The 21,053-nt window shown below is 46.0% G+C and overlaps 1 protein-coding gene across 1 annotated transcript in view; it reads left to right on the forward strand.

The window, feature by feature from the left end:
• The first annotated feature begins 876 nt into the window (after positions 1-876).
• The window catches only part of SPON1 (spondin 1), a 276,658-nt gene continuing 256,481 nt past the window's right edge, over positions 877-21,053 (forward strand). The window contains exons 1-2 of the mRNA XM_060018539.1: positions 877-1,249; positions 20,899-21,005. Of these exons, the coding sequence (XP_059874522.1) occupies positions 1,012-1,249; positions 20,899-21,005 (345 nt within the window). The 5' untranslated portion in view covers positions 877-1,011. The remainder of the gene's footprint in view (positions 1,250-20,898; positions 21,006-21,053) is intronic.

The raw sequence follows: 21,053 nt of genomic DNA on the forward strand, positions 1-21,053 counted from the left end.
CAGGCTTTTCTCTGAAACTTTCAAAACCCCTTTCCAGGGCTCTATGAGGACTCCCATGGGCTTTAGGCACTTTTGTCTTCGTGGGCTCCTCCCTTCATAAAACAACAGTAAACATTATATTTTATGACTCTGTAGGTATAAAGACAAATATATTAATAAATATTATATAGTGAAATATTTTATTGGACCTAAAGTTTTTTTTTTTCCTTCTGATTTTAAAGAAAACATTTTCAGGAATCTCCGAAGGTATTACAGGCCATAGCACTGTGCCTACTGGGCCCAATGGATGAATCATTCTGTTCTTTCCATCCTCCAGTCTGACCTGTTCCAGGTCAGAGAAGGGCAATAGAGTCAGATAGCCATGGCATCTGACCCTGCCTTAACTGGCCGAAAGCCTCAGTTTGCTCATCTATAAAATGAGTGAAAGTAATGTCACGTTTATTGTGTGAAGCGAGAGTGGAAAATGTGAGCAGATATAGTAAGTAAACCGCCCAGAATATTGCCAGGCACAGAGTAGGTGTGCAGCAAAAGTTCTCAGTCTTTCCCTCCTTGGAGCACCCTCCTCCACAGGGTCCAGGGGGTTGGGGCAGCAGCCTCCTTGGTGGTGGGACAGAGTCCGCAGTGTCCCTGTACCCTATGATTTCCTCGCCAGACCCTGGGAATCCAGCGTCGCAAAATAAACACGGCCCCGCCGCTAATCGCCAGCGCGGAAACAAAACAGCGCTGCGCTCGGGGATCTGGGCAAAATCAGCCCTCCCTCTTCCTCCTCCTCTTCCTCCTCCTCCGCCGCCGCCCTCCCTTCCTCGCGCTGCTCGGCTTGCTCGGCTTAGCTCAGCGCAGCGCAGCTCGGCAGCCGCCAAGCCGAGGAGGCAAGGTCTCCTGGTCGCCAGCGCCGGCTCCGAGCTCCGCTCCCCGCCCGGGCTCTGCCAGGTCGCGCTTCCGCGGGGACCACTTCGAGCAGGAGTCGCGTGGCGAGCCGGCGGCGAGGCACAAAGTTGGGGGCCCGCGAGGATGAGGCTATCCGCGGCGTCCCTGAGACTGAGCCGGAGTCCAGCGCTGCTGGCCCTGGCGCTGCCTCTGGCCGCGGCGCTGGCCTTTTCCGACGAGACCCTGGACAAAGTGCCCAAGTCGGAGGGCTACTGCAGCCGCATCCTGCGCGTCCAGGGCACGCGGCGCGAGGGCTACACCGAGTTCAGCCTCCGTGTGGAGGGCGACCCTGACTTCTACAAGCCGGGAACCAGCTACCGCGGTAAGTGGCCCTGCGTGGCGTTGAGGGCGCGGGACCCGGCCCCCGGAGGGCGCCGACCGCGCGGTGCGGGAGGAGGGCGCACGGTTCTCAGGCGCACAGTGCGGGCACAGCCCGGTAAGGGCCCTTCTGTCCTGGATGCCCTCAGCCCTTTTAGACCCGAGCCGGTGTCCGGGCCGTCGCGGGCCACAGCCAGGAGATGCAGCCCCCACGTCTGACGCGCGGTTCCCGGGCATGGGCTGTAGCGGAGAGACGCGTCACTCTGGCCTGGCTGGGAGGGAACCTGGCTTCTTCCCCCGCCGGCTCCAGGAGAGAAGTGGAGACTCGCCTTTCTCCAGATCCGTCTCTGGAGTGGAGCGGACCCTGGCTTCTCTTAGTCGGGTCCCAGGCAAGGTGGTGACTCCGGCTTTCCCCACTCCCATCCCTGAAAGAAAGGAAACCAGCTTCTCGCTGACCGGTCCCCAGTTGGATGGTCACTCCAGCTTCCCCGGGCAGATCCCTACAGGAGAAGGGACTTCGGTTTCTACCTTAGCTGGTCCCAGGGCACGAGGAGGAGGGGAGAAGAGCCAGATGCTTTTCGGAAGGGTCCCTGAAAAGAACTCCAAATTATTCTCCGATGGTTCCAGGCGAGGGAGAAGACCCTGGATTTCTAGGACAGGCTCCCAGTGGACAGGGAGCTCTAGGTAGTTTTGGACAGGGAAAGGGAATCCGATGAAAACGGAAGGGAAGCCCGGATTCCCGAGGCCTGCTCCCTGGGGGCCGGGACCTTGGCTCCCGCAACCCCAAGTCTCAGTGCCCCAGGGATGCCGTTCCTACGCTCCTCAGCTGAGAGCCGGCTTTCGGGAGCGCAGAGAGGGGATGTCCAAGCAAGTGAGCGCCTCCCAAGCAGGACAGGCAGCTCGACCCGCACAGACCTGAAGATCACTTACGCCATCCCCAGGGCCCACCGCCTCTCTCTTCAGCCGGGTCATCTCCCCAGACATCTTTTCCCCATGCTGCAGCTGCCCTTCTCCAGTCGCGAGCCAGGATGTCGGGCAGGGAAAGAAGCCTGCCTGGCCTCACCGGGGCCCCGCGGGCGGGGAGTGACAGGGCGCGTGTCCCTTCACCCCTGCCCCTTCAAAAGTCAATTCTAGGGTCAAGCAGGAAGAGAGGGGCTTTGGGGCACCGAGTGGGGTGCTCTTCCATCCCCACTTGCCCGGTTCCTAAGCATCTCGGGAAGAAGCAATGGGAACAATACTGGAGAAAGTTTGGGGCAGTGTCAGCGGGCGCCCGGGCCACACAGGAGACCAGAACCTTCTCAGAACGCTTCCTCCGTTTTCCCGCGTTCGTGTTCCCGACTTTCTCCACCTGGAGCTACCCAGAGCGGGCTTCCCGGCATAGCCTGCACGTGGATGCGCTCAGCAGCTGGCCGGCAACCCCTGCAAGCCGGCACGAGTCGGCGGGATGCTGGGTACTCCGCGGAGACGGGCAGGGTGGGGGTGAGGTGGAGGGCACCCGGCCCAGCCCCGGGGAGCTGGCGGCGGGTTGGCCGGGCTGCCCTGAGAGCCGAACCTACGAGCGGCCGCAGCCTCTCCTCCGAGCTGGGAAGCAGCCAGTCCTCTCCGTGGACTGGAGGGAAGTGGGCGTAACCCCGCTGGCCTCTTCAGCCCTCCCCCAACCCGAGGGCCTGGGTTCCCTAGGAAAACTGTCCCAGCTCCACGTGGCAGGGAAAGAGGTGGCTCTGGAGTCAGGTGGACCAGGGTTTAGTAGCTGTGTGACCTTGTGCAAGTCCTTTAATTTCTCTGAACGTGTTTCCCAGCTATTGAAAACAGCTCATTATCCAACCACCCTGGGCGGTTGCAGGGAGTGAATGAGTGCCTAAAGATGAGCATGCCTGAGCTACAGCGGGCCCCCAGTATGTGCTAGTTTGAGTTGGGTATGGGGCCCTAATGGTTTAATAATGGAGGGATGTGCCTGGTCAGATTGGTTTCTGTGTGTGTGTGTGTGTGTGTGTGTGTGTGTGTGTGTGTGTGTGTGTGTGTGTGTGTGTGTGTGTGTGTGTGTGTGTGTTTAAAAAGGTTTATTCAGCACTCCTTTCAGCCAGTCTACCAGTGAATGCCAGTTACCTCGGTCCTCATGAAATTGAATGAATGAATGAATAATTTCTCCATATCATGAGGCTTGCCTTAGACTATTCCTCGTTTAGGACCAGGAGGATTTCTTTTTTCCTTTTTTAAATTTTTTGGTTGCGCTGCATGGCAAGTGGGATCTTAATTCCCCGACCAGGGATTGAACCTGTGCCCCCTGCAGTGGAAGTGGGGAGTCACAGTCTTAACCACTGGACCGCCAGGGAAGTCCTGGGAGGATTTCTTTTTTGGGTAATTCAGGCTAGTCTGCTGTGCAGGCCACGAGTCCTTCTGGGTTTCTTTTCCCACTTGAATCCTCCCAGTTTGTCTAAGCACTGAGACAGAGATGCATCTGGGATTCACATTGACAGAGAGGTTCCATGACTGCCCAAGTATCTATCCACTGCCAGCAGGTGGAAACTGGGGCTAGTAGGGAGGGGAACACTAGGCTTTCACCTTACAGGTTATTCCAGCCTAAAAAGTTAGCCTTTGGACTGTGACATCCGACTCAGGCCATTGGTGGGCAATCATCTTATCTCCTTTCTGGTGACTAAGAGATCCTGAACGAAAGATCTTACAGGAACCATGCTAAGGTCCTCTGAGTAAATTCTCTGCGATTAGCAAACCTGATTCTGCCACTCAAAGTTAGGAAGAAAAGGGCACTGGCCTAGTTTGTGACATTTTCTGTTGGCTTATACTTTCTTAGCATAGTTACATTAGAAGTAAATCTAATACATTCTGACTTAGGGCTGTGGAAATTAACATTCCCCTGGTGTTCTGTTTGCTGTTTTATTTTTTCCTGAATTAGGGCCCCTCACAATCGTTGGAATCAATGGCTTGTTTTCCTGCCGCAAACCTTTGTCCTCAGTATTCTAGTTCATCCCCAAAGAGCTTCTGCTCTCCATGCCCCCCACCCCAGCATATCCTTTAGGTATTCTAGACTGGAATAAAATGGTCACTATTAAGAAATATATTGAAACATGGGGTTTCTTCTCAACAGCCAGGATCCAGTTGAGATGATGATTCAGCCTTTTTCCAAGTTGTTAGTACTATATTGACTGCCTTCTCTCTCCCACCACATCTCTCTACTCTCCCTCCCTCTTCCCCCCAATACCCCTCCCTCTGCAATAATTGTGCTTTAGAAAGCTCTGAAAGGCCTGCTCTGTTTCTGACCATGGCCTCCTTTGAAAAAGAGATTACAGTGATTAAAAATAACAAGTTGAGGATTCTCAAGGGGCTTCCCTTATAAGAGGACAATTTGCAGGACCAGCCATTCCCAGATCCCAATTTCAAGCCAAATAGAAGAAAATCAGCTGAAATGTTCAAGGATTGATTGAAAATAAAAGAGGCTCTTTTGTCTGTCCAAAGGTCTGTTTATTAGGAAAATAAAGCCAGACCCTGGCTAATGAGAGTGGCTTTTCCTAGATGCTCTTTGAAGGGAAATTTCAAGGAACTTGATGGGAAAAGAATGTCCAGTTGAGATTACAAAAACTTGTCCAACTTCAAGCATAACTGAGGGATTTATTCTAAACCGGGAGGTTTGGAGAACTCCAAAGCTGCTTTGCCTTCTTTTTGTCTCTCTTTGGGGCTCACACTGCCATAAGAATGTGTGTTCCAGAGTGTCCCATCTCCGCCTGGTAGAATGAACACAGGCTTTGATGTTGGCTGGGTCTGTTTCCACTTCAGCTCAGTCACACATTCACTGTGTGACCTCAGGCAGGCAGCTTTACCTCTCTGAGCTACAGTTGCTCCAACTGTAAAATGAGGCTGCTTCTCCCACCGCCCACAGCATAGCTATGAGAATTAGAAATAATCCATGTCAAAAGAAACTGTCATACAGTAGGATATATATATATATATATATATATACACACACATACACACACACATATATGTAATGTTATGAGATCATTATTTATTTTGGAAACAGAAAAATACTTGGCAGCTAGCACTGGATGAGATATTGTGTTAAGTACTTCCTACGCATCTCACTTATTCCTTCCAGTACTTTGGGGCAGTTTATTATTTTTATTTTACAGATGAGGACACTAAATCTCAGAGAGGTTTAGTAACTTGCCCATGGTCACACAGCTATAATCAGTGGAGTCAGGATACAAACTTAGGGATGTCTAACTCCTAAATCTCTGCTCTTAACCAATCTTCTACACTGACTCAATAAAATAAATTAGGAGTAGATTGAATTCACCCAGCTACCCTCAGCCTCCTAGATGTTGAGTCTTTGTTGAAGGAAAACAGCAATAGCAAATCAAGATAATAACTGACAGGGCTTCCCTGGTGGCGCAATGGTTAAGAATCCACCTGCCAATGCAGGGGACACAGGTTCCGTCCCTGGTCTGGGAAGATCCCACATGCCACGGAGCAACTAAGCCCATGCTCCACAACTACTGAGCCTGTGCTTTAGAGCCCGTGAGCCACAACTACTGAGCCCATGTGCTTAGAGCCCATGCTCCGCAACAAGAGAAGCCACCGCAATGAGAAGCCCCTGCTTGCCGCAACTAGAGAAAAGCCCGCGCGCAGCAATGGAGACCCAATGCAGCCAAAAATAAAATAAATTTTTTTTTAAAAAATAATAATTGACATATCTTGGGACACAAAATATGAAGTGATGGGTCCGTATTTACATTTTCTTTTTATAGACTTCAGTGTTGCATTTCCCCATAAACCAGAAGATTAATTTAGAAACACGAAGAACCTTGCCAATCTTTAGCCAATTCCTTTTGTTTGTGGGGAAACAGAAACAAATTGAAAATAAAAAACCCTAATTTGACTGTTGTTTTGTTTTTATATGCAGATATTATATGCCTGTAAAATTATATGTTTGGAAAGTATACATGTAGAATCTGAAAAATTTAGGCTGGATAAGGTCTTTTAAATAAACTATTTCTTACCTAGTGTTTTTTTTTTAAATTAAGCACTGCTGATGATTAACTGTAATTAATTATAAGTCACCCCCCACCTCTCCTCTTTTCTTTTTTTATTAGGTAACTTTAATTTTTTAACTTGTGCTCCCTTTTCATAAGTATTTAGTTCAAATAGATAATAAAAATTAAAAGATGCATGCATATCTACATGCTTATTAGTTGTGGGGATTGTTGCTTTGAGTTTTATGAAACCAAAAATAAACAGAACATACAATAAAATGAAAGCATAAAAGTTGGAATTTTTCAAGGTTTAAAACTTGAGTACTTCCCATACACAGTTAAGTTGTTCCATTCCAGCTGGTTGACTCAACTGGAACAATGGGCTATAATGGCTGATATGTTTACAAACATGCCATTAGCTTGTTATACAGAATGTCAGATGTAGGTCGATACCAATTTCTGCAGGGAAAAAAAAACCACTTACCATCTTGTATTAGTCAGGATACAGGCTAAGCTCATGTTACCAAGAGACCCCAAAATACAGTGTTTTAAACAAGAGATAAATGGGAAATCCAAGATGATGGGTGGCTTGTTCCACAAGGTCAATCAGTACCCCAGGTTCCTTCCATCTTGTTGCTCTACCATCTTCTAGCACTCTGCAGTCACAGAGTGACAAGTCACAGTACCTGAAATGTGGCTCGTCCAAACTGAGTTGTGCTGTAAGCGTAAGATGCACACTGGTTGTTGAATAATTAGTATGAAAAAAGAATAAGCTTCTCATTAATAATATTTTACATTGATTACATGTTGAAGTTATAATTGTATATAGTAGGCTACATAAAATATATTGTTAAAATTAATTTTACTTGTTTTACATTTATTCCTACCGGCTATTTGTTAATAATTAAAATGAATTTCCCCTGGCTTGAGCTTATTTCTATTGGACAGCACTGTTCTTGGGAGTTGTCCTCATCGGCATGGTGACAGCCAGCTCACTTACCAACACATCTGAGTTCCAGTCAGCATGCCGAGGGGAAAAGAAGTGGAGGCAAGCAGCTTTCTTTTACTGATGTGACCCAGAAATCACAGCTAGCACATTCAAACACACTCCTTTGCTAAGAATTTGGTCCCATGGCCACACCTAGATGCAAGGGAGCCTGGGAAAGATAGCATTTAGCTGGGCAGCCACATGCCCAGTGAAAACTTTGGGGAGGGATTTTTCAAAAGGATGAGGTGAAAATGGATTTGGAGGGGCAGTTAGCCGTCTCTGTCACATGTTTTAATGCATAGTCATGTAAAAAAAATGTTTCATGTTCTCTTTCTCCGTGATAGGTGGTCTAGGTGGGTCTTTTCAACAGCACGTGAGTTGATATTCCTGCTAAATGGGGAAGGAGTGTTGATGTAGGTGTGTGTGCACACACGCGCGTGTGTGGTGTGTTGATAGGGTTCATACTGAGGAGAAATAAGGGGCCAGTGTGTCCGAGTAGCCTGCTCTGTCTCACCCTCTTCCTCTGTCTCACCCTTCCTCAAGGAAGCAGCAAGGAAGGGAAGGAATGAAGGAAGAAGTGGATAAAGCAAGAAAATGCAAGAGAGGGAGAGAAAAAAGGAAAAGAGAGGGAAGAAGGAGGAGGAGAGAAAGGAGGGGAAGGAGAAGAAAGAAATTAAGAGAAAAGAAAAAACCTCACTGGGATATACATTTAGAATGAGAAAGAAATAATTTTACAGAGGAGTCCCATTCTTTTTTAGTTTTAAAGTCTTAATGAAGACTATCATTCTCATTCTCTTAGTGAATAGATAAGTTCCCCCAAATCAGATCCCATTGATCATGCATTGTTTTATTAAGATTAGTTTAAAATAAGTGCTCTTAATCTGCTGTGGAATTTACTAAATTTGCTGAGATCAAAAATTTTTAAATTGAAGTATAGTTGATTTACAATGTTGTGTTAGTTTCAGGTATACAGCAAAGTGATTCAGTTAATACATATTAACTGAATATATATATGTGTGTATATATATATATACACACATATATATATTCTTTTTCAAGAGAGGAGTCCCACATTACTTGAGGGTTAGAGTCAAGAGGCACTATGGAAAGCAAAAATCACATAAGTCAAAATTATTCCTTAAAAATCCTTTGCAATTTTACATAAACAATCACATGGATACTAGATTCAATCTAGCCTTATTTATGTGCCCCAGCAGATAGTTTTGTTAGTGGGGAATAGAAACAAACTGACATTTCTCAATAAGTCCAGCACTTCTATTTTTCCCCCCAGCATTGGAAGAGACCAGTGTTTCCTCAGTTGAATACTAGATAAAACCATTGGTTTGTTGGTCCTTAAACACTGACATGACAAGTACGAAATACTCACTATCTGATGGACTAAGGGGGAACCCAGAGTCACAACTCGTGACTGTCACGCTCGCACATGCATGCGTGTATTGAATACAGTGGCAAGTGGCCCATATGATCTCAAGTATTATTTCCTTTCTCTGTTTTTTCTCTGATGGTGTGCAGTTGTGTCTGGTTCCTGTCATATGCACCTCTCTGGAGCACCTACAGTGGCAGAGAGCTCACTACGTCACGTAAAGCTTTCTGTGTGGGTAGCCAGCTCATTTTTACTAGGTGTCTTGGCTGGGCTGGAGTTGAGGCTAGGATAGGAAAGGTAAGGATTTAGGTAACACCACAAGAAGAGCTTTGTGAGCTCTACATAGACAAGGCTTCTAACTTTCACAGACTATTCAAAACTGCCATGAAAAGTTGAGGGAAACTTTAAACAGGGGCCTGCTCACATCCACTGATTTGCTGAGGTCTGGGAGACCCACGGGAAATAACTTGAATCCTGTCTACAGTTGTGGTTCAGATATTTGCAAACACAGACTAGGTGAGAGGGGGAAGGACAGGGAAGGGCTGCGAGCCCAAAATATTGTGTGGGGGGGATGGGAGTGTGGGGAGGTGGGCAGACTCAGGCAGGCGGGAAGAACTGAATGGGGATTCTGGGTGCTACAGGAAGCTCTTCTGATGCTCTTCGTCTTCCCCCCTTCCTCCTTTTCTTCTTCTCCTTCTTCATTTTCTTTTCCTCCTTTTCTTTCTTCTCCTTCTCCTCACAGCAGCAACCCTGACCTTTGAATTTTCCAAACACACTGAGCCCATTCCCACCCCAGGGCCTTTGTATATGCTTTTCTCCATGCCTCGAATGCTCTCCCCCAGATCTTTGGCTCACTCTTTGTCTTTTGAGTCTCAGCTCAGATGTTATTTCTTTAAACATCTTTAAAGATGTTATTTCTTTAAATCTGACCACCAATTTATGTTTCTCATTACTTTTGCCTGGTTTTATTTTCTTCATACCCCTGAACCACTCTCTGAAATGATCTTTATCATCTGCCTCCTCGAGCTAGAATACAAGCTTTCTGAGAGCAAGGACTTTGCCTTTGTTGTTTGCCGTTTTATTGCCAGCACCCAAAAGAGCGTGTGGCCATCACAGGCACTGAATCATTATTTATCGAAAAGTGAATGTATCATTTAAACCCCAAGAACCCCTCTAAAAGAGAGAAGTGAGATCTCCCTCTAAGGGAGCTGGACGGAAGGAAGGGAAAACATTTCTCCCTCTGCAAGAGGGAGGTGAGGCCAAGGAATGGGGACAGATGGCAAGGATCTCCATGTGGTGGCAGCAGAGAGAAAGGATGCTCACTCAGTGCCCTGGGGGCATTGGGTGGAGGCTGAGGGCAGGTAGATGGTCCGGGTCCAGGGTGAAGGCTGTTGGAAGCGAAGAGATCGGCAGTCATATGCATGGTGGGAAGCTGGATCGTTGATGGTTCAGAGGTGAAGAGCACAAGGACAGCAGGCAAGAGAGCAAAGGGAAGGAGCTGCCAGCCTCAGACACTGACTCTGATTACATGGAGAATAGGGCAGAGGGGATTGTTGATCCATCAGACATAGACACCAGTTATTAAAGTGACTTTCCCTGGAATCAGCTCTTTGTGGAGTCATTTGTGTGATTTCCAAACCTAGTTATGTGTAAGAATCACTTGGAAAGTTTAAAAAAAAAAAAAATATATATATATATCTTCACTGGCTCCACCGCAACAAAGGGCTGGATTCCAGGAATCTATATGCTTTCTTTCTTTTTCTTTTTTTTCAAAAGCAAGATGGTGAGACACAAAGAGAAGGTGGCCAAAAGGTGGCCACTTTTCTGTGAATGTGCTTCCCCACCCCCATCTCTCCCAGCCTCACCCCCAGCCTCCTAGTCCCACATACTTGGTCATATCACTGCCCTATCCTGTTTCTGTCAACACAGTGGCCAATGGCATGTCCTCAGAGCCAACACAGTGGTGACATTCCCCTGCCTTGGCCGAGGAGTGGTGGGGAGGGAAGAGCTGTGAGCTTCCTCTAGGTGACAACCCTCGCAGATCGGAGCCTGAGCTAAGGCAACCTTGTTGTGCATCTCTGCTGCCAAAGACTGCCTCCCATGTAACTTCCACTCATCACTCCGGGTTCTGTCCTCTGGAGTCCAGCAGATTAGGTTTCCCCCTGGCCATATGTCAGCCCTTGAGATGTTTGTGAAGAAACAGGTACTATGACTTCTCTTCTGATGAAAATGCTCTGTTTCTTCAACCATTCTTTGTGGGACTCTCTTCCTTATTCCTTTGCACCTTGGACTCCAGATGTGCTCTGATCAGGGTGGAACATGGCAGGATGATTATCTCCCTTGTTCTGGACACCGTGTTTGTGTTAAGCTTGCCAGGTCTTGTGCTCGCTGTTTTGGCAGCTGTGTTGTACTCTGGAATCACACTGAGCTTGCAGCCAGCAAAAAATTCCTGTGATTTGGTGGGAAGGCTTGCCGCCCTCCTTTCCCTGTACTAGTGAAACTGGTCCTAGGACATAAGCTTTGACATGATTCCCCATTAGACTTAATCCAGCGTATTTGGGTCCATCACGGTAGCTGTCAACCATTCATGAATCTGGATTCTGTCGCTGAATGACCTATCCACATAGTCTTAATTTTGGATTATCCACAGTTTTGACAAGCAAGCCTTAGAAGGCTTTAGCTAAGAAGTTGGTAAGAATGATGAGCAGGTCAGGGCTTAGGACAGAGCATTCTGACATCCCTTAAAATCTTTCTCCAAAGCTGACATCTAATTAAAATAGTATTGAAGTCAACGATTTTCTGTTACCTCAGTGGCACTTAAATACTAATGGCCACCCTGCTGGTCAGCCACCTCAGTTTAGTCACAAGTACTGTTTCTTTAGCCTGATAATGAATCTTACAGTCTAGGCAGAATTATTTTCTTTGTTCCAAAATTAGTCAGGAGTCTTTCCACTGCAAGTGACAGGAACAAAGTCTAACTAAAGCAAAAAATAGAATTATTGAGTCCTATATTTGGAAAGCCCACGGGTGGATCTGGCCAGCTTCAGGTATAAATGGATCTAGGGACTTGAACAAAGTTCTCTCTCTCTCTGTCTCTCTCCCTCCCTCCCTCCCCCCTTCCCTCCCCCCCCCTTTCTTTCTTCCTCTCCCTTTCTCCTTTCCTCTCCATCTTTTCCATTCACTTCTTTTACCTTCTGTCTCTCCTTCCATCCTTTACCTCTTGGCTGTGTTTTTATGTGGTGGCACAATTTTTCTTACTGCAGATAAACTTTCTCCCAGTGCCAGGGAAGATAGCTGTCAACAACCTTCAGTGAAAAGACTTTCAGTTCTGTAACTGAAACAAAAGCCTTTCCCCCTTTACTTCCAAGCTGAAAAATCCCAGGGAAGGATTCTGATTGGCCCAGCTTGGGTGACATACCCAGGGGAATGGGGTACATTACGATATGGAGATAGACTGCATCTGGGTCACAGTCACTTCTCTGACTTGCTATTTCAGGAGGGAGAAGGGGGACTGTGATTGGCAGCCCCAAAGATCACATGGTCAGTGTAAGGGAAGGTGTGGGGGTCCTAGACAGCATGTGTCCCTTAGAAATTCCTACCCTCCCCCAGATACATTCTCTTGGCTGACCTATCTCCAATTCCTCAGGAGTATTCTTCCCATCCATTCCTCTTCCCAGCCACATACTGGTTAGCTCAGGACCCGTTCACCTGGTTCCCAGCTAGTCCGTGATGAGAGAGCACATGGGGGAAAGAATGAACTTCTATTGAATGGTTGCAATGTGCTCCATATACCTTATCTTATTTAGTCCTTATGACAAATGCATGAAATGCTAACGATGATCCCTATTTTAGAGCCGAGACTCAGTGATCTTTAAATATATTTTATTAATTTAGCCAAATTTATATATACTTACTCTTACAAATATTACTTCATTACTTGTTAGGATAACAATAGAAGTACTGTTACCGCCATTTTACAGGAGATTCTGTCAACTGAGATAATGAGAAGTTAAATAATGAGTCCGAGGTAACACGTAGTAAACAGAGAGGAATTTGAACGCAGGTCTGTTAGCTACATCCATTGTACGTCTATAGCTACAGCCCTTACAACTTTAAATATGCATGATCTTTAATCTGGAATGAGAGGTATTTCATCTCTTCTGGGGAATGCTGGAAGCATTCACTGAGGAAGTTCATCCAGGCGAACAGCATAATCCACCCTCACCACATGCACTTGCTCACCCTTGGACTTTTAGCCTTGCCTTCCTATCTGCCAGCCTGTCACCAGCATCTTCTCCTGCCTGCTCCTGGCTGGGTGGGCTGAACTGCCAATTTCTAAGTAAGGTATGCAAGTGAGTTGCAGCTGCCCAGATCTCCACAAGTTAAGCAGAGTTGGGAGGGGACCACCATGGCTTATGTAATGCTCCAGCAGTCCTTATAACTAATCCCATGTTACAAGTGAAGGCAGAAGCTCAAGTTCATTGTGGTTGATGTGTGGGGCGGGAAGACTGGGCATCTCAGTAACATATAGCAGGTGGATGGCAGGGGCTGGCCTTGTAATGGAACTGGGATCTGGTTCAGGACCTTCTCCTTGAGGCTGGGGCTGGAGGGGTCCGAAACCCAGAGGTAGAGCGGGGAGGGTGATGGCCCTAGAAAAGATCCAGTGATGGCAGTGGGCATAGCAGAGGCACTGGAGTTTATGTTAGATGGTTGACAAACCAGCATTTGAAGGGCTCAGAAAGTTATTTGGGAAATAGGTGGGACTCGTGTTTTCCTATAATAAGGAGGGGAGAACTCCACCTTTGGTGGAGATTTGAGGTCAGGCTCCTGTGTGAAACATCAGTCCTCATACAGACAGGCCAGAGAGGCCCTTGCCACTGAGCTGGTTTTTAGGGAAAGGCTGTAATCCAATATTCACACAGCTTCTAGCCTGATCTTCCTAAAACACAAATCTGAATACGACACTCCCCAACTCAAACCCTTCAGTGCCTCCTCATCACCTCCAGGGTGGTATCTGCACTTCTTAGGCAACGTCTTCAAAGCCCTGCTATCTCCCGCCTTCTCACCTTCCTCCCCTAGCCTCTTATAACACTTCCCTCCCAGCTTGCAACTAATGAAATACAGAATTACTTCTGGTTTCCAAGGCCAAGACTGGCCCACCATGCCTTGCCCTCTGCCTGAGATGGTATTGCTCCTCTTGTCCACTGGACAAACTCCTATACCTCATTCAATTTGCAGCTGAAATGCCACCTCCTCCTTGAAGTCTCCTTTAACTCCCCCAGTAGACTCAGATGTTCTCTCCTCTGGTATCCCAGAGCACTTCCTTCATACCTCCATAACACCCGTTGTATGTTATAAAAGTATCTGCCGATGTGTCCTTTTCTCCCAGCTGTTAGGCTGTGTGCTCCCAGAAGGCAGAGGCTGGGTGTTTTCTCTCTGTGTCGCCAGAGGCGTAGTTCAAGACAGACTTGGTCTCTGCTCTCACAGAGCTTACAAGTGATTAGGGGAGACCAGCATTTAACAAGTAATTCACAAATAAATATTTAATTAAGACTGGTGAGAGGTATTCAAGAAGAAGAAAGGCGTGTTGAAAAGCTATATCATGTGGGGGTGCGAGGGGCTGAGACACCCTCACAGGGCTCACTGTCTGTGGTATGAGCCACTGCGAGAATACTCAGTTCATTATAAGGACTTACCCAAATCTCCCCATAACCTGGCCCTGTGACCATCATCCCCAAAGACAGTGATCTCTGCTGCAGTCCCATCAGTGGTCCTACATCGGCACCTACTAGAGTTTTTCTCTGGAGGTTCAGACACTGTCCCCAAGGGCCAGCTTTTTGAAACTCATTGTCTGTTAATGAGCTAGCTAAGCATCATGATCTTTAGCATCATCATCATTTTGATCACCGTCTTCATCCTCAACATCACCAGCACCACCATCATCATCCTTTACAATTTTGGATCCTTTATATGTGCCAGGCGCTGTGGTAAATGTTTATTTAGTCATCTCTACATTCCTATAGAAAGGTAATATCGTGAACCTCATTTTTTAAAAAATGAGGAAACGGGGAGGTCAGGTAACTCACCAGAGGTCACACAGTTAATAAGTGGTGGCTCTAGGATTCTAATCTGAAATCTTTGCTTTTAACCTGTTCCCTGTATGTGCTCGCAGGATGGCTCCAAACGGACCTTTTTTTTTTTTTTTTTTTTTTTGCGGTACGCGGGCCTCTCACTGTTGTGGCCTCTCCCGTTGCGGAGCACAGCCTCCGGACGCGCAGGCTCAGCGGCCATGGCTCACGGGCCCAGCCGCCCCGCGGCATGTGGGATCCTCCCGGACCGGGGCACGAACCCGTGTCCCCTGCATCGGCAGGCGGACTCTCAAGCACTGCGCCACCAGGGAAGCCCTGGACCTTTTTTAAATTTTATTTTAATCCTTCATAAGCTTTTTTCTTGAATTTTCTGGGTCTCTTAATGGCCTCTTTTGGGAGGCACTTGGGAGGAGTCATTAGGGAGAAGATTCTATTATTTAGTGCCAAGTAGCCATCTTCAGTCATTACTGGGACTCAGAACACGTGCACATTTGTTCCTTTCAGGAGAGATTCATATAATGGGCTTCTCTAGAGAGATAGGGTCTCCTCTCTTCCTTCAAATTATACTGTGTAACACAGTCATCACCACTGATAATTATGGCTTGAAACACCACACAAGTTCAGCCCCCAGAGCCTCCATCTTCTGTGTTGTATTTAATAAGGTAGAGTAGAACTTTAGCTTTCTAGAATTTACAGGAACGCATCATTCCAGGAAGCCGAGTTTATGGGTAGCCCTTTAAGTGCTCTGCGCAGATATACAAAAAGATGCATACTTACCATTCAGAAACATTGTTTACTAATATTCTTATCAAAATAAAGCTTACGTACAGAAAAGCTCACAAATCGTGCATCTTGGTGAATTATCACTTGTTGAATACACTCATGCAACTGGCACCCAGATCAAGAAATAGAACATGACCTGAACTCCAGAAGCACCCCGTTCCCTCCCAAATCAGCACTGCCTCCCCTTTCCCGCACTTGTAAGCACTGACCTGACCTCTAGGATCATAGATTACTTTGCCTGGTTTTGAACTTTATATAAATGTCCTCATACTTTTTGTATTTTTTTGTGTCTGTCTTCTTTCACTTGAGATTATATTTGTGAGATTTACCCATGTTGTTGTAGGTAGAAGTAATTTGTTCATTTTCATTACTCTAAGGCATTCAATTCTATGACTGGCCACAATTTATATATCCATGGCTGCTGATGGACATTTGAGTGTTTCCAGTTGGAAACAAATAATGTTACTATGAACATCTGATAGGTGTCATTTGATGCACATATGTCTGCATTTCTGTTGATTTAAGGGTGGCAGCACTGAGTCATAGGGTATGTATAAGCTCAGCTTCAGTAAATGCTGCTGAAGAGTTTTCCAGGGAAAATTGCTCATATTCAGTTCATCAGTCGTGTGTGAGAGTTCCAGTTAACAACATTTGATAATGTGAATCCTTTTAAGGTTAGTCAATCTAGTGGAAATGCAGTAGTATTTTATTGTGGATTTAATTCTTATTTCCCTGTTGACAGATGAGGTTCAGTGCCTTTTCGTATCTTTATTGGCCATTTGGGCACCTTCTTCTGTGAAGTATTAGTTCATGTGATTTCCCTATTTTTTTTCTTTGGGTTCTCTATCTTTTCCTTATTGGTCTTAGAGAGTTCTTTATATATTTTGGGTAAAAGTCAATTTATATATTTTGGATAAAAGTCCATTTCTGGTTAAATGGATTGCAGATACCTCCTTCCACACCATGGCTTACTTTTTCTTAGCAGTGTCTTTTGATAAGCAAAATTTTGATACCATTCCATTTACACATCTTCTTTATCATCAGTATTTTTATTTTTATGTCCTGTTTAAAAACTCTTTCCTACTCCAAGGTCATTCATATTTTATCTTATGCTACTTTCTAAAACCTTATTGTTTTACTTTTCACATTTAGCTCTACAGTCCATGTGAAGCACCAGGGCTTCTCTGGTGGTGCAGTGGTTGAGAGTCCGCCTGCCAATGCAGGGGACGCAGGTTTGTGCCCCGGTCCGGGAAGATCCCACATGCACGGGCTAGGCCCGTGAGCCATGGCCGCTGAGCCTGTGCGTCCATGCGGAGCCTGCGCTTCGCAACGGGAGAGGCCACAACAGTGAGAGGCCCACGTACCGCCAAAAAAAAAAAAAAAAAAAAAAAAAAGAAAGATGTGAGGCAAAGACCAAGATTCACCTTTTTTACACGGTTTCCTAGTTGTCATTGAAAATATCTTCTTTCCCCCACTGCTCTGCAGTATATCCTTAATGATAAATCAAGTTCACATATATTTGTGGAACTTTATCTGGACCTCAAACTATTCAGGCCTATTTTTCTTTCCTTATTATGGTACACTGGCTTAATTTCTGTAGCTGCATAGGTCTCGATATCTGGGAATAGAAGCCATCCAACCTTGCCCTTCTTTTTCCAGATTGCCTTAGGTATTCTTGGCCCTTTGCATTTTCACATCAATTTTAGAAACGGCTTGTCAATATCACAGAAATCATGCTGTGAATTTAATGTAAGTTGCACTAAATCTATAAATCAATTTGAGAAGAATTGACATCTTTACAACCCTGAGTCTAGCAGTCCATGAACACGATTCAGTAAATGTAATTACATATCAACTCTGTGCTAATCACTGTGCTGAGCTAAGATGTGGTTCTTGCCTTTGAAGGACTCACAAATAGGTAAACAAATACTTACACACAAAATATGATTTAATGTGATCATCTCATTACTGATAAGAATAAGAGCTAATATTTAATAAGTGCCTATTATCTGCCAACCATGATTTTAAGGACTTCAGTGCATTAGTTATGTTTTACACTGATACTTTGAGGTAAATGCTGTTATTAGGCCCATTATATAGGTATTTTTAATCTTAACAAAGTCCAGGGAAAAAGAGCACCTTGATGGGAAAGTCAGAGGAAACAGGAAACATCACAGAAAAGGTGAAAATTTAGCTGATTTCTAAAGAAGTTTGCTAAGAATGGAGGAGGTAGAACATTCCAAGCGTATGAATAGCATATGGAAATAAAAAATATTGTAGGGTGAAATGATATATGGCTTTTCAGGAAACTGCCAGTGAGCGAGTCCCAGGACTGAAATGCAGTGTGGCAGGGAATGGAAACGTGGCTGATGAAGCTCTCCAGAAAGGCAGAGTCTGTGGGCCTATCAGTCTATGGGGTTTGAGCTGTAGCCTGAAGGCAGTGACTGTGCAGCAGAAGTTGACTGTCTGTCTTATGCTGGGTTCCCCAGAAGCAGGTATTATTCATTTTCTAGGGCTCCCACATATAGAACCACAAACCGGTGGCTTAAAACAACAGAAATGTATTTGCTCATGGTTCTAGAGGCTAAAAATCTGAAATCAAAATGTCATCAGAGGGCTTCCCTGGTGGCGCAGTGGCTGAGTCCGCCTGCCGATGCAGGGGACACGGGTTCGTGCCCCGGTCTGGGAGGATCCCACATGCCGCGGAGCGGCTGGGCCCGTGAGCCATGGCCGCTGAGCCTGCGCGTCTGGAGCCTGTGCTCCGCAACGGGAGAGGCCACAACAGTGACAGGCCCGTGTACCGCAAAAAAAATAAATAAATAAAAAATGTCATCAGAGTTGGTTCTTTCTGGAGGCTCCTAGGGAGTTTCTTCCATGCCTCTCCCAGCCTCTGGTGACAATCCTTGCTGTTCACTGGCCTGCAGATGCCTCACTCCAATCTCTGCCTCTGTCATCACCTGGCATTCTTCCCTGTGTGTCTCCATGTCTCTTCTTCTAAGGACACTGGCCATCTTGGACTTAGGATTACCTTAACCCAATATGATCTCATCTTAACTAATTACATCTGCAAAGACACTATTTCCAAATAAGATCACATTTCCAGGAACCTGGGATTAGGATTTTAACATATATTTTGGGAGGACACAATTTAACCCCATAACAAACCCTCAGGTGAGGATTTGGGTGCCACTGACTTATTAAGGAAGTGCTCCCAGGGGAGGCCAATAAGGGAGTGGGGAACTGGGACGGGGAGGAAGAAGCCTTGCCAGCCCATGACCCCAGTGAGCTCTGATTCTGCAGGGCCATTTCAAGGTGTCAGGTACCCTTCGGAATGGTCATCACCTGATGCAAAGTAGCTGGGCCTTTCATAGTAGGCAGAACAGACTCCAGTGACCAGGGACGAGCTGCAGGTGCTGGCCTCTGGAAGCAAAGGCACATCAACACCAGGGTCACATTACAATGGTACAGAGGAATTTGAGGTGATGTGGGCAGAGCACCTTTACTGTCTGCTTCTTGTTCTCTGCTCCCCTTCCTCCAGAATTGTGTAGAATAGCCTTGAAAGCCCTCCCACCCCACCCTAGATAACCTCCCACTGCTGTGGGGCTGTCTGTCTATCCCTCAGAGATCTCAGTTCTTTCTCCTGACATCATAAGCATCAATTTCTGCCTGCCACTGCTGTGCAACCACATTTCTTACTCTTCTTTACTTCTTTGTGCTTTTTTTCTCATCCTTTCTTCCTTCCTTTCTATCTGACCTTTTATAGACATCAGTAGCCACCAATCAGAATGCACCTTCACTTTTGTGGGATGAACTGGCTAACCACAGCATGAGATGTGCAGTCATTGTCTCCAAGTGCTTCTCTAAGATGTCATTGTGTTGGTGGCTCACGGACCATTGCTGAATTTTCCTAGATGGTGGTTTTAAGTTTTGGACTTTTGGAATGTTTCATTTTCAGGACTGAAACTAGAAGACTAAATGCCCCTCCTTAACAGGGGGTTGCTTATCAGAATCACATAAATACTATAGGTTCAATGAATTGAATTTTAAATTTTGAAAACAGTCGACGCTTACGGAATACACACACTATAGATATTCCTATATATGTAGGAATGTAGAGCAATGAGTGGAGTGTTAAACTGGGGAGGGGGCCAGACCCAAAGCCTGCCTCTGGGTGGTCTTACTACCTTCAGCGTGTCTGTTGACATTTCTGTGTCTTTGTGTCCTATTTGTGAAATTAGAGGGCTTGGAATGGAGAATTCTTAGGATAGCACTAAAAGTCTATAATTTTATGTTTAAAGAATCTTAGCATTTTAATGTAGGCAGTAATTTAGACCTCAATTTACATGAATTTCAAGAAGCTTGAATGGAGCATCTCTTAGATGCCAGGCTCTGTGCTAGGTGATAGGGATACAAAGAAAATGAAAACCCAGTTCCTCTCCAGCATTAACTCACAGTCCAGTGGAAAAGGGTGGTAAAAATAGAATTGCAGTCCAGTGCAAAAATTGCAATAAAGGATTTCCATCTCAGGGGATTGTAGATACAAAGGGAGGGGCAAACACCATTGCTAAGATCCCTGAGCTAGATTTCAATGAATACCTAGTTCTCTGGGTCAATGTGGGAAGGAAGAGTTTAAAGTAGGTTCATAATTCCAACTGCTGTAACAAACAATCGCCCACAATATAAGTTTATTTCCAGTTTATGCCAAGTATAACATGGATGTTTCTGGTCCCTGAGTGATTATCTGTGTGGTTATCCAGAAACCCAGTTTCCTTACATCTTGTGGCTCTCCGTCCTTCTCCTGGGGCATCAGAGTCCTCTGCTGGATCTCCTGCATTCAGCAGGCAGAGATGGGAGAGGAGGAATGGAGAATCATGTAGAAAGTCTGGATGGGCCAGGCAGGAAGTGGCATGCATCATGTCTGTTCACACTTTCCACCGGTAGGACTGGGGCACCAGCAGACCAAACTGCAAGGGAGGCTGGGAAGGTGTTCTAGCTGAGTACCCACAAGAAATAGGAAATGTGTTTTGCCACATCTTACAGGAGTTTGTGCTGCGAGCAGCTGGATCTCTCTTGAGCTGATCTATGGAAGTGTAACATTAGATAACTGTCAAGACCAGAGTTGCTGACCAGGGACTATTTTTGTCAAATTGTGGTTACTGAGAGAGAGCTCACCTCAGCCTTGGTTGATTCAAGAATTCCTAAGTGAGATTGTAGTTCAGACGTTTAGCAGGTTCTGAAATGTGAGAGGGGGCTGGGTGGAGAGGGTGAAATTTCACTACTCTACAGAATGAGCCTTTCCCACTGACAGCTGCCCCCGCTACCCACAGGTCTGGGATGTTGGGGAACTCAACGTTTATCCGTTTGACGAATGGAAGGCAGCTGATTCTTACGCTTATCATCTGCTGTCTTCTGTCTCTGCAGTGACACTTTCAGCTGCCCCTCCCTCTTACTTCAGAGGATTCACATTGATCGCCCTCAAAGAGAACAGAGAGGGTGATAAGGAGGAAGACCATGCCGGGACCTTCCAGGTAAGACCCCTTCTGGGCTTTTCCAGGGACCCCTGTCGCTCTAGTTGA

Source organism: Delphinus delphis, chromosome 8, assembly GCF_949987515.2.
Source record: "Delphinus delphis chromosome 8, mDelDel1.2, whole genome shotgun sequence".
NCBI classification, from domain to species: domain Eukaryota; kingdom Metazoa; phylum Chordata; class Mammalia; order Artiodactyla; family Delphinidae; genus Delphinus; species Delphinus delphis.